At 39.0% G+C, this 14,369-nt stretch overlaps 1 protein-coding gene across 3 annotated transcripts in view; it reads right to left on the bottom strand.

Annotated features, from left to right (window-relative positions):
- Musk (muscle associated receptor tyrosine kinase) overlaps window positions 1-14,369 on the bottom strand; it is an 88,965-nt gene that overhangs the window by 62,591 nt on the left and 12,005 nt on the right. For all 3 annotated transcript variants that reach the window (XM_036179976.1, XM_036179975.1, XM_036179978.1), the window contains exons 4-5: window positions 11,681-11,808; window positions 9,597-9,738 (exon numbers count right to left, since the gene is read on the bottom strand). In XM_036179976.1, coding sequence (XP_036035869.1) covers window positions 9,597-9,738; window positions 11,681-11,808 — 270 coding nt within the window. The remainder of the gene's footprint in view (window positions 1-9,596; window positions 9,739-11,680; window positions 11,809-14,369) is intronic.

Genomic DNA, 14,369 nt, shown 5'->3' with positions numbered 1-14,369 from the left:
TAAGATGCCAGAAGCAAACCAGCTCCTAAGAGTAATGCCGTCACCAGGGATCTTGGCACATTCCAACATCAATCTGTTTTAATTTGGGTCTTGAGAACTCTCCACTCATTTCATTTTTCTTCATCTAACAGGACTCATGTGGGTGTGATATCTACATGATACAGTAAGATCTAAGTCCAGTGCCAGATAAGGAAATCCTTGTCATCCATGGTTAAGTCAAGAATACAAGGAAATGAAAACAAAACAAAACAAAAAATTTTTTAAAACTTGCATTGTAGTGGGGTCCTTCCCAATGATGAAAAGGCTTATAGCAAAGACCCATATGACCACAAAAAAAAAAAAAGAAAAGAAAAGAAAAAAAATACACCACCACACTAAAAATGTTAAAGTTCTGTAGGATTAATTACTATTAATTAAATATATTTTGAAGAGGTTTCTGCCACTGGTTAAGAACAGGAGCAAAGGGGCTGGAGTGATGGTTTATAGGTGAAGAGCACTTACTGCTCTTTCAGAAGATCAGGGTTGAGTTCCCAGCACCCAGGACAGGTAGCTCTCAATCGTTTGTAACTCCAGCTCTGGGGGATCTGACACCCTCTTCTCAACTCCATTGTTACCTGAAAGCATGTGGTGTACACACATATACTTAGGCACCACACATACATACTCATAAAATAAGAAAATGAATCTGTTTAAAAGGAGAATGAGAGATGAAATTCAATCTTTCCCTGCAGAGTTGTCCCCAGTGACCATCTGACTTTAAAAGCCAGCCTTCCCATTCCCATCAGCACTTTCCAGTGTCATCTCCCTGGGCCACTGAGTATCTGCCCCTGGCTTTAGAGGTGCTCAGGGGGAAATGTTCAGATACACAAGAAAACACTTTGGCTCACTTTTTGGATGTGAACCATAGCTAAGTAAAATGTAGAGCCTATTAGGTAGGTAGGACTTGCCCTTGAGAAAAATATTCCTACTCTACAGCACTGGAAAGTCACTGTCTCTGATTTCAACCTAACAAAAATAATGTATGAGTAACAATTTTTTGAGGAGCATAACTTTGCACGGCACCATTCTACTGGGGAAAATGGGATTCTTGCTTCTATGGGACTGGGCTAAGATAAGCAATGGCAAGGAGAAGGATAATTTCTAGTCTAGAGAAGGCAGCTTTGTAAGCTAGTATGCTTAGCTTATTTCTGATAGCTGGATATTAATTCTCATATTTGGAGATAGCTAAGGAAGGGCCATAGCTGAAAGCAGAAAACCACAGTCTAAGTATGTCTTCCTTTAGCCTCTGTAAGATCAATTTCAATAAGCATTGACATGCACAAAAAAGCAATAAAGATAGCCATCCCTGACTGTAAGAAACTGATGATTCTACAATGTGACCAAGATATATGGCCAAATACTGAAAATGAGCATTCTGGGGTTTATATAAGAGGTCAAAAGGATTTCCCTGGTTGTATCCTGCCATGAAACTTATCCTAAATCCATTGTCCCGGAAGTCCCAGAGACAAAGTCAATCTTCCATAGGAGGACAGGCACAGTCATGAAACTAACAGCCCTTTTCTAGAGTCCAGATGACTATGGAATTCGGGAAACAGCAGAAATTCCCTGACAAGGTCTAACCAGTGTACCTCCTCAGGTCTCACCTAGAAGAGTGTGTAGCATGAATCTTAAAGAGTCTTATTAATAAGATCAAACCCGAGGCCAGTTATTGGGGTGAATGCTGGAAGAACAGAGAAGCAGAACAAGTCACAGCTATGTCACCTTGCTAGTTCCTCAGGTGATCCTGTTTCCTCAGGCTGGAAGCTTCTGAGTCCTCCTCCTCCACATGAATATCAGCTGAACTGTGTTGCTCCAAAGCCTGAACGCTTAACCAACCAAATGCTTAACTAACTACATGCTTTACTCACTTAGTTCCTGGTCCTCACGCCTTATATACCTTTCTCATTCTGCCCCCACTCCCTGGGATTAAAGGTTGGGTTTCTGGGATTAAAGGCGTGGGTCATCATGTTTAGCTGTTTCTAAAGTGGCCTTGAACTCAGAGATCCAGCTAGCTCTGCCTCCCAAATGCTGGGATTAAAGGCATGCACCACCACCGCCCAACTTCTGCTATGGCTTGCTCTGACCCATTTTCTAGCCACCATTTTTGGCTTTGTTCTAGTGGCTGTCTGCTCTCTGACCCCAGATAAGTTTATTTCAGGGTACACACAATATTTCAGGCAACACAATACCTTTCCTACAGGAATTTACATTTGTTTTGTATTTTCCTCTTTGCTGTAAGTCAGTAGCCAATGAAGCTGGAAAGCACTCATAAAGATCAGAGCCCAAACTCAGTGTTCATGCTCGAGCCTCCACACCGCTGGAGAATTTGAACAAAAATTTCAGGTTTCTGTTTGTCAGTACAAAAAGGAGCCAGGTGCACAGAGAATCTAGGCATGTACCTGTTCTATGACCCCTTCACCTACTTTATCTAGAACGTTCTGTCTACTTCCTCTGTAAATGTTAGACAGATGACTTCTTGGATTGATTTCCTTCCCCAAGAGAAGGGCATGCTTTGTATTCTGCTCACCCAGGTCCTCACCCCAATATTCTTCAACCTGTAGGCTAGATTGATGGCTTTTGACTAAACTTTTCCCATCCTTGAATTTGTTCTAGAACAGCATGGAACAACAAGTCTGCAAAAACAACACATCACACTGATGAATGGAAAGGCTCATGATACCTTATCAGAGCAGTACAATATTTGGAAAGTATACTTTTTCAAAGCATGAACATGTGTATTAACTGTTCCTAATTATCAAAGTCTCTTTACAAAGGTTAAAAAAGCACAGTACTATTTGAATTGTATAATCCAAGTATCTGCTCACATAATTCTACACAGGAAGGGGCAGGCTACTAGCTCTGACATACATTTACTATAGCGTATCTTATAACATGAGATGGTCTTTAACTTGTTGTTTTTTTTTTTTTAACTTATGAACAATTACATGGGTAATTAATTGGTATTTTTCAAGTATGTGGTAATCCTAATGCAAGGACTTATTAAAGAAGAAAAATAATATAGCCTGAAAATAATTATGTATTGTTCACTATGTGCTTTTATTAACCAATGCTCATGGCAACTTAAGATGTAGATGGTGGTTTTGTTTGTATTTTAAAGATGGGGAAAATGAGACTCGGAATATGTGTGATGGATATTCTTAAACATAAAAATCTATTTCACTCCTTTTTAATGGCTGGATAGAATTTTATCATAGTCTCCTTTTTTATTGATAGACATTATAATTATTTTTAATTTTTGCTATTATATGCAACTTTGTAGCAACTAATCTCAAACATACTTATATAATTTTTGTGTGTATGGTTTTTCAAGACAGGGTTTATCTATGTAGTTTTAGTACCTGCCCTGGATCTAGCTCTGTAGACCAGGCTGGCCTTGAACTCACAGAGATCCACCTGGCTATGTCTTCAGAGTGCTGGGATTAAAGGCGTGTGCCACCGCCACCCAGCTACTTATATAAATTTTTATTTAGACAGTTCAGAATTTAAATTATTATGAAATACCTGTGTAAATCTTTAAGGTTGATGTTTTTCCTAAAAGACCACCACTAAACTATCCCAAATTATCAGCTAATTTGAAAGTGATTGCTCAGTGTGCTATTCTTTGCATGCAATTGTCTTTTCTTCAACATTTCAATAACATCTAGTTGTTTTATTATGATATGTCTGGATAAAGCTGACTCTGTTGACTGATCAGGACCTGATGTTCATGGCCTACTTGAGGATTAAAGTCTTTCATTATATCTGGTACATTCTCAATCATGTTCTTGGGGATTGTTTTTTTTTTTTTTTAATTTTATGCTATAATATTTTTTTCATTATTTCTAAACTCATTCCATCTTTTCCATCTTTTTAAATCTAGTTGCACTGGTGTCTAAATTCTAAAGTGGTTTCTTAAACGAGTTAATGATCTCTTTGTCTCTATCATTACTCTTCCATCAGATTTCAATTTCATCCATTATATTTTTCATTATTAAAAGTATTTTCTCAAAATTGCCTTTCTGTTTTTCTTTTCTTTTTTCCTCCCTCCCTCCTTCCTTCCCTCCCTCCCTCCTTTCTCTCTCTCTCTCTCTCTCTCTCTCTCTCTCTCTCTCTCTCTCTCTCTTGTTGTTGTTGTTTTTCAAGACAGGGTTTCTCTGTGTAGCTCTGGCTGTCCTGGAACTCACTCAGTAGACCAGGTTGGCCTTGAACTCAGAGATTCACCTGCCTTAGTTTCTAAGAGTGCTGGGATTAAAGGGGTGTGCCACCACTTCCCAGCTCAAAATTGTCTTTCATCTTTCTAAAATACTGTTTAATTTATTCTTTGACAATTTCCCTCATGCATATAATACAACTTGCTCATATCTATCCCCACTCCTAACTTCACATCCTCTTCGTATTAATTTATTTTCTTATCTCACAATGGGTCCAATCAGTGATGCCCTTATTTGCATGGGTGTGAGGTCCTCCACTGAGGCACGACCACTCCCCAAAAGAAAAGTGTCCTCCCTCTCCCACAGCTGGGGACTATGACTGCCAATAGCTACTCTGTGGGGACGGGACTTTGGACGCCCCTCTTCTCTAGGTTGGAATTTTAATCTGGAAACACACATTTTTTTTTAACTCCTCCTCCTTTTGTGTCTTTAACTGCTTTGAGCATATTTATTTATGTTCCCTACTATGTAATTCTGCTGAGTGAATTCCTTTTCATTGTGCTGATTCACACTTGGTTGAGTCCCTTCCCACACAGCTACAATTCATGCTATGAACTCATCCTTACTGTGTTTTCACCCATCCAAATATTGTGTCCCCTGGGTAAGGCACTCCCATTTTCAATATTTTTTCTTGTTAAACTTTCCACTTACAACTTACTCTTTATGTTCATTTCTCCCTCCAGGGATCCCAAACTGCATTGCTGTATCGATTTGTTTAGTATTTGTTTCTAAGAAGACTTTTTTTACTCTCTCATAATTAAAATTCAGGTAAAGATATACAAATGTGTGTGTGTGTGTGTGTGTGTGTGTGTGTGTGTGTGTGTGTGTGTGTGTGTATGTCTGTCTGTCTTTCTGTCTGTACATACCCATGAACTGTCCTGGCCCCTCTATGCTTCTCATCCCTAAGCAAGGGTCTCAGTGTTTGTTTCTACTTCTTATGGTGTCAAAAACCTTGTCTCCTCATCTCTATGGATCTTAAAACTGAGAGATGGAGACAAGCACCTCACCTACTGCTGAAGAGCAATGGGGAACCTGCTTGGGAGCTTACTAACAAAGTTGCTCAATTTCTAGTGATTTCTGGTGTCCAAATATTGACAATTTATCACTTTGAGTTGTGTCACTAATCCTGTATTTCTAAACCATTGTAGTAGGAAGGTTTTCATGTTATCATATCTGTCCAATTGCTAGAGCTATAAGATTTAAGCCCACGCCTCAACCCCCCTAGATTCAGTGTTTGTATATTAAGTTACATGAATTTCATGCATAAAGATTCTGGATTCAGAGCTTCACTCTCTTGGGGGGATATTTTCTTTTGCTCTATTTTCCTTTCTGCCAAGATTCCAATACTCATGTCTTGCCTTTAAATATAATGTAAACATACTTTTCCTAAACATATATCTGTAGAGTAGATGAAAATTCGTGTCGTTGGGGAGGGGTGTGATTCAGCCATGCTTCAGTTGTGCAGAGGAGGCCCCTCCTTCCATATTCATGATCCTGTTCTCTGTTAAAACCTTAAAGTTGTTCCACAATCCCACGTTTCCTTCTGAGTCATCCTTCCCATCCCACAGCTATTTTAAAATCTTTCCACTCTCCTTGCCCCTGCCCCCACTCCATGCCCTCCTTAAAGAGGATAACCTACTATCTACTCCCTAAAGGAAACAGAGACCATGAGAACAGCCTTCTGAAATCCAAAATGCCTGATTTATAAACTGATTCGTATTGGAAAATGTCCCCATTTCCCTTCCTACTCCAAGGAAGAAAGTTTTCTTGCCCCTAAGGAGAGCAGCTGTGTAATGTATCACGGAAGCCTAGACACTTCAGAAAGCAAAAGCGGGATTCTATTAATAATTATTCCAGGACAACAGGTGTGAAGCAGAACTGTCCTGGGAAAAACAGGACATGCAGTCATATAAAGTTTGTAGTTCCACCTGAACCCTGGATGAAACCCCTGTGCGTGCCAAAGTACCACGTTCCTTTGACAGTGTCCCCCTCCTCTGTCAGTACGGTCAAATTTCCCTTTGTATGATATTTTAACATGGTCTGTCTTTCTAGCTGCTCCCTAGTCTGACTCCTTGCTTCTTTGTGCCAAGCTCATTGAAAAACTTGTCCCCCCACCTCCACTTTTTCTCTCTGCATTTACAGGATTCTGGATTCTTCTTCTCTCGCTTCCATCCTCATGCTACTCTAGACAATATCATGGAGAACTGTCTTGTCTTTAACCCTCACTGTTCATTGATTTCCTAAAATGGCACAGTATAGGACCTTCCTATTTTGACAAATAATCTTAGTGACAAGTATACGAGGTCCTCAATGTAAAGCATTTAGATCAACAGGACGTTTTAACATTCTAGCCATCCCATCCCTTCTGAAAGGTATACTCATTGCACCAGCTTGAGTTTCAGTGAGAATTCTTCATGTCACAGGTGGTATCTTCTGACATAAGACAGAAGGGTAATATGGAGGTGTGAGTGAGAATGGCCCCCATAAGCTCGTATGTTTCAATATATGGTCCCCAGGGGACAGAACTGTTTGGGAAGGATTCAGAGGTAGGGCCTTGTTGGAGGAGGCGTGCCACTGAGGGGTGGGTTTTGAGATTTCAATCCCAGTGTGCCTTTTCTGCCTTCTGCTTGTGAATCAAGATGTGAGCTCTCAGCTGTTCCTACTGCCATGCCTTTGCTTTATCGTCGTGTACTCCAACTCTCTGAAACTGTAAGCCAAACTAAATGCTTTCTTTCATGAGTTGCTTTGGTCATGGTGTTTTGTCACAGCAACAGTAAAGTAACTAATAGAGGTAGTTATCTGTCTGCCTCTACTGTCTGTCACTTTAGAGACCTGGAAGCCTGAAGATGGTAATTTAGAAAGAGCTGTACATGCCGTGTGACAAGGTATTTCCTTAATTTTTTTTTTTTTTATGGCAGCTAAGATGTACTGAGCGCACTGTATCCAGTGTGTTGACATGCCTGGTGTATTTTTTTGTTTGTTTGTTTTTGCTAGAGGCTACAAGTGGGATGCCCATCTGTAGCTAGCATAAAACAGCCTCAAACAGTAGGGTGGAGTTCTGCTCCAAAAGAGCAATCCCATAACTAACATGAAGTTACTAAGTGGGTGGATACATACATTTATCAGTTCTAACTGAACATGGCCCAGCCTTGCCTTTGGTCCTCACCTCTTTAGGACCAGTAGGCATTTTCAGGTATTTTGAGGCATCTCCCAATTATCTTGCTATCACTTTCCCATGCATTTTGAGTTGTAGGTTGAACCAACTTTTCCTTGAGTAGGTTCTGTCTGAACTATAACTTGTGCATATGCCCAGCTCTTTGCAGAAAAAGGAAATAAACTTCAACTTTTAAGAACTTTCTGAGCCAAAATAGATTTGCTGTGGTCTTTTTATGTCCTAATGGCAATAAAAATTATGACATTATGATATCATTTATGCTATGCTGATTACATGCTAGTAAAAGTATGCCACATTTGGGGGGCATTTTGATCAGAAGTAGAGGAAGTCCAATAGACACAGGAGCTGAAATGATTGTCTTACCAACTGTTAGAGAAGCTTCAAATGTTAGCACGTGTCTCAGCCACAACAAAGGTTTATATAACCTCCAGCATATGTTAACAGTCAAAGCAACAAGAGTGATCATTTCGGTGTTAGGGAGGCGGAAGTGGTGTCCCATCTTACTGCTTCAAAATTCAATGTCAGGGAAAGAGCAGACTGTGTAAATGGGCTCCAGAGAATAAGTATTGGTGATAAATCTCTCTAAGTCAGTTTGCAGCAAATTGTTTTAATGTCTGGGAAGACAGGACGGTTGAATTTGATAGGCTGATAAGGGGTGCTTTTTGTGGAATTTTATGTGAATGGACTTTATTCATTCTGCACCATTCTATGGAGCATTCAAAGCAATCCAGTGTATCTGAGGTAGGTTTCTGAATGCAGTTGTATGTCTACTTAGATTTCACTGGAAAAAAAAATGTCAATTGTGTTCTAATCCTTAAACAAAATTGATAGTTTAGAAGGTATTAAATTATACCAACTATATTGAGAACTATGTCAAGATATATACCTATAATATGTCTTCTTATCTAAGATATATTATACATTATATGTATTATTTGCCCTTTCCTAATGGAAATTTTATGAGCAGTTGGTGTAATGACTCCATAAAAATGTTGCCCCTACTAGAGACAGCGATGAAAAAGGAGGTAATTAAAACTGTGAGAGAAAGGACATGAGACTCAGGAAATAAAAATAACTTCAATAAAAGTCTGACTCAGAAGAGAAATTGCAGGAAAAGATAGATTTTGGCCAAAGCAGAATGGGGTGGCTGAAAAATCTGGGATCCATCAAAATCTTCATCAATTTAATCACTATTTCTGCTTGTATATCCAATCCAACATTTCATCAGTCAGAAAAGAAAAATAAAAGCAGAAAAATCTGTAGCCATTGTCTGTGAAGTACATTCAAGGCCATACTGCTGGTATAATCAATAGCTTATTAATTCCTTAAACTTGATTTTACAGGGGAGAAAAAAGTCAGAGCTCTTGAATCCATGGCTCAGAACAGGAAAAATTAGAAAGGATTCACACCTGAGGTGCTCACACAGTACAGGTCTGCTGGCAGTCCCCCCTGCCCCCACCCCTATTTGTGAATAATAGGTTCACTTTCTCATATAATACACCCTGATTACAGTTTCCTTCCCTCTGCTCTTCCCGATTCCTCCCCACCTCCCCTCCCATCTGGATCCTAGTTCCTATTTTTAAACCAAATGTGATAAAATTTTAGGTAAAGAACCAGATGAATAGGGAATAGAACACTAAAATTTGTTTGGATTCTGGTTTCTCAGTAAGGATCTTTCCCACCAATTTATTGAATTAACTAATAAAAAACACTTTACAAACAATTACTATGTTCAAAGCATTAATTGCTACATGGTTCACAGAATTAAGACCATGTTTTATATGTTTGATTCATTATCTTATTTTTCTCATCTTTTGTGAAGCCCTAATTTGAAAAAGATTTTTCCATTTTTCTATTGTTTAGAAATCAATCCAAATGTATTAAAATATAAAATTACTGTCTCCAAATTTATAAGGGAATTGTCCAAGCCAAAAAGTCACACTAAAATGGTGCCATGTTGTTTTATCATTATCATGAATTTTGTTTGCTGCAATGATCAAACTTATCAGCAACTGGGGCAATAAATAGAAACTGATCTTTTATGCTAAGGATATGTCTTTTGACTTCTTTGTTGTCATAGTTTGCCCTCAGAGCTGATGAACCACAGCTTACTACATTACATCTTTCTCAGTCTAGAGCACAGTCTTCCCAGGACGCACGCTGCCTCTTACCCTCAACTTCCAACTTCACAAGTTTGGAATAAGCTGTGCCCAGGCTGTTCTTTGCCACACATCGGTACTGTCCTGCATCTTCCTTTTGCACATTATGGATCCTTAAACTCCCCGATTCCAGAACTGCAATGCGGGAATTTTCCTACCAAAGACAGGGACATGTTTGAAAACAGCCTTAGTCAAAGACACACTTGCCTTATTCCATTGATTTATCACTGTCCTTAACACCCAAAATATCAGCCTCCATACTACCTATGCATGTTAGCATATACTACTGAGACCATGCAAGGTAATTTAAATTCACCATCTCAGTGATCTCATGAGATTGTATCTATCCTCCCCCCCCCCAACTCATTAAAACACAACACTAATCATGACTTCCAAAAGTCATGTTTATGTCTGAATAAAAGCATTGTGCTTTGGGGCTGGAGGTGTAGCTCATTGGTGGAAAATGTGCTTAGTATACACACAGCCATGATTTCACCCCCAGAATAAAACATGAAGCAAGACAAAAATTTAAAACATTGCTTTCAGTTACCATGCTTTACGATATACCCTTAAGGTAGCCTTAGGAAAATGCATATCCTTTTAGGATTTTAAAATTACTCCTTGGAATTCAGATGTGAGATTTATCTTCTCCTTTTGAATTCACTATAACTTGAGTGGACAGAGTCAGTCATGTTCCTTTTTTATTATAGAAAATGCATCCAAACTTATAACAAAAGGAAAGCCATGGTGTGTAAATATTGCCATTAAAGTTGGCAAAGCTCATCAGATTTATAGTTTGTTTCAGCTATTTGATATATGCTGACAACTATGTATTATTTCTCGTGGAGTGTGCATGGCCTGGTAAGATGGAAACAGAGTCTGTAATCTCATTTTTAGGTGAGACAAAGCCATGAAGATGACCATGACGTAGAATAACAATTTATTAGTAAGCATGGGGACAATACACAGAAGTGTTACAAGCTAAGCCAATGAATAGTACATCATTGTGTGTGTGTGTGTGTGTGTGTGTGTGTGTGTGTGTGTGTGTGTGTGGTATAGCTACATGCCTGTGCAGATGTGTGCATCTACGTGCATGTATGTGGCCAGAGGTAGATTTCAGATGTCCTGATCTATTGTTCTCTACTTCATTCTTTTGAGCCAAGATCTTCACTGAGTGTGGAGCTAGACTGGCAGACAGCAAGCCCCACCATCTGCCTGTCTCCTCCTCCCAAGCACTGGGCTTACAGGCACACATTTATGTGGATGCATGTGACTCAGGTTCTCATGTACAGCAAGCACTCTGACCCATGAAACCATCTCTCCAGCCTAAATGACATAGCTTTTAATTTAACTTCTCCTCATTGCTGAGATGTGTTTGCCTCTGTTCATCATTCCCAGTCTCCTTGCTCTAATTTATCACCTTTGTTTTCTCATTTTCTTCCTTCCAATCCTCATCTCTCTCCTCCCAGAAACTGCCAGTTCTAAAACTTGAGTGTTGGTTCAGCTTTGATATCCCTAAAGTTTCAAACATTCAATGTTAAAAAATAATAGTAATAAGTTGTTCAGCTGAGCAAGAAAAATGAGCTTTGCTTGGCTTGGGCTCAACCCCCATTTCATCTCCAATACTGCTGATTTCTATCTCTTCTGTCTCCAAGACATTCCCTACTGGAATGCCCTAGAGCGAGGGTGCATAATTAGTAATCAAAGAATTTAAGTTTGGCTAATGCATATGGAGAAAAACATATACTAGAAGTTTGTTAGCATGTAAGTAGATGTTTAGAAATAATTATATTTAAAATATAACTTGTATTGGTTGGAAAGAGAGTTCAGCCATTAAGAGTGCATGCTGTTCTTGCAGAGGACTGGAGTTGAGTTCCCAGCACCCACATTGGATGGCTCATACTGTCTTCAATTCTAATTCCAAAGGATCTGATACTCTCTTCTGGCCTTGATGGGTACTCATATCCATTTATGCACACACACACACACACACACACACACACACACACACACACACACACCACACAGGAATAAAAGTCAAACATATATCTTTAAAAAGGATGTCTTATACACAGATTTTTATAATAATCACTTACCCTGAGAGCACTGTCCCCCTTGATCCAGGAGACAGATGGCTTGGGGTTGCCCATTGTTGTGCACGGTAGGACTGCTTTCAATCCCTCTATAATTTTTACATTAATGGGAGGACGGGTTATTTTAGGTTCTGTGGGGAAAATGAAAGTCGAACATTAAAAGACAATGTGTCTATATTGAAATAGGGGTTCTAGCTTTCTAATTAATTCTTGATATTCATTTCAAGAATCATCTTGAATTAGAAAGTTTGCCAAAGGCTAAGATAGTTCATTAGTAGGTACCAAATGGAAATCTATCTTAAAGGATAGCTAGATCCATTTTGTTAAAATCTCTATTTTCTTTTGCAAAACTCATATTTATAAAGCATACTTGATATCTAAAATTTCTTAGTATTCCTTATTTTAAATGACATTTAATAAAAATTCAATCAGCATTAACTGTCCCCATAATAATTCAACATTGTATACTTTATACCATAGATGTGAAACACTTGAAAATTATCCTAAGTTAATTATATCATTTTGAATTATGGCCTACTTTCCATTTAGTTTCCATCTTTTCATTGACTTTTTTTCTGAATTAAAGTCTCATTATATAGCTCTGGATGACCCTGAACTCACTGTATTGAAGAGATTGGCCTCAAATTTGAGGGGATCCTCCTGCCTCTGCTCCCAAGTGCTGAAACTGCGTCTGTTTCCAGGTCTAGTTCTCACCTTACTTTGACTACTAAATGTGATGCTTCCTCTAGAAATCATTTTAGTAGCTACAAAAAGCTTCTGACACATTTTGGAGAATCAAAATTCTCCTTCTGCCAGAACTCAGGCCAATGTGTCTGAAGAAACAGGTGATATTGGTTCATTTTTATTCTCCACTAGGAAGCTTTGAAAAGAAGTTATTAAATCTAACATGTAACAGAGAGTTTCAAATGCCTCAAAGCACTCATAAAGTAATTAAGCTGCCTTGTGTCCCTAATGATTTCATACTGTAGATACAGAATAGAGAGGTGCCTTTATGGAACAGATTTCTGAAGGGTGTGTTTGTGCGCGCGTGCGCGCATTAGACCACCTTGATAAAGATAAGCAAGGGATAAAAACTTCTCTTTTTCCTCACATGTGAGTATATGGGAGGGCTGTAGAACCTTTTGTGTCCATTGTAAGTCATCTTTGTAGAAAGATTAAATGGTTGGATTTTAATCAAGGCATTTATTTCCCCTTACAGTTAATATGGTTCTACATTATAGCAATAGTACAAGACAGGCTTAAAATACTATATAGGAAAATGTGAATCTTGGCCATTTGGCTGTATTCTAGAATTTATAATTCTATTTTATACTTAATGGTAGGAAACACTTCAATTTTAGGCATTTGCTGGACATCTCAACTGTGTGTTTTATTGTTATATAGCCATTGGCAAAACCCTGGCTTAAGAGTTGATATTCTTACTACTATCAAAGAGAAGATCCCAATATTCCTTTCATTGGCCTCCATGAACAAGATTCCCACAGTGAACCTGAGTCACAGATAATGTTTGATGTGGGAGATTTAAGGAACTATCTGCTGTATTGAGGAATTAACTCCTGGCTTCTAAAGAAACAGCTGTCTCAGTCACCTGTAAGATGGAAGGTAAGGAGAATCTTTGGGAAATTGACTAAAAAGTAACCTGGAGTAGGTCAGAGTGGTCACGTGGAGGTGTGGAGCCTCCTGTCAACTGTAGTTGACATTGTAGAACACATCACATTTTGCTTATTGAAGCAAGGTACTGGTGGTCCCCTGCTGTGCCAGCCTGAGCCCGAAACTGAGCCTGAGGAGGTTTCAAGAGTGATGTCCTAGGGTAAGGGTGTGACTGGAATGATTGTGGACATTAGGAATCTTCCAAAACTTGACAACTGGACTGGCCACACTAATGAATAGCCACAGAAACGGGTAAAACTTCCTAAGGCGAAGATGGGGGCTGGGAAGGAAGAGAGATGAGAGGGTTTGGTGTAGAATCAAGCAAAAAAAATGTGTTTGAGGGAAAACACCACCACCCAGAGAAAAGCAGAAGGGTGAACTCCTGAAATGGGCTCCAGACCCCCCAAAGGACGTCATCTTCAGAACTCAGCCTTCAGTGCTCAGTCACTGAGGCAGCGCTGGCCTCTTTTCTTGATTCCTTTGTTGAGGCACACTTCAAAAAGCCTTCTGTGGACACATGCCACCTCCTTCCTCACGGTGAGTATGAAACATGTCCTGCCCCATCACGACACCTCCCCACCAGCTTCCACTTGAAGTCATCTGAGACTCTATTCAACTTACACTTAAGTGGTGCAAGACTAACACACATTTGAGGGGAAAAACAAAGAAGAAATGGACCGAGATGAGATCACAATTTATCTTGGATGAAGCAAAAGTAAGTAAGAAAATGTCTTTTTAAAAAATACACTGGCAATTCCCTTAGAGAAACATGGGAACATTGTGTCATCTAAGAAATAGAGTTTACAATGAAAAGAACCATTAGAGACAAATTAATTCTTAAGAATTGATTTCTTCCAAATAGACAACAGCAAAGGGTAAGATATAATGAAAAAAAAAAATGAAGACCTAACACCAAAAAGTTTCCAGTACACCCAGACTCTATCTGATGGCAACAGGTATGCTTATGTAATTTTTTCTCATTAGTAATGAGGAAATAAAGTTTGCATTATGACAGAATTGA

Source organism: Onychomys torridus, chromosome 2, assembly GCF_903995425.1.
Source record: "Onychomys torridus chromosome 2, mOncTor1.1, whole genome shotgun sequence".
Lineage (NCBI taxonomy): Eukaryota > Metazoa > Chordata > Mammalia > Rodentia > Cricetidae > Onychomys > Onychomys torridus.
Note: the sequence above shows the minus strand (reverse complement) of the source record. Positions and strands in the feature narration are given on the sequence as shown.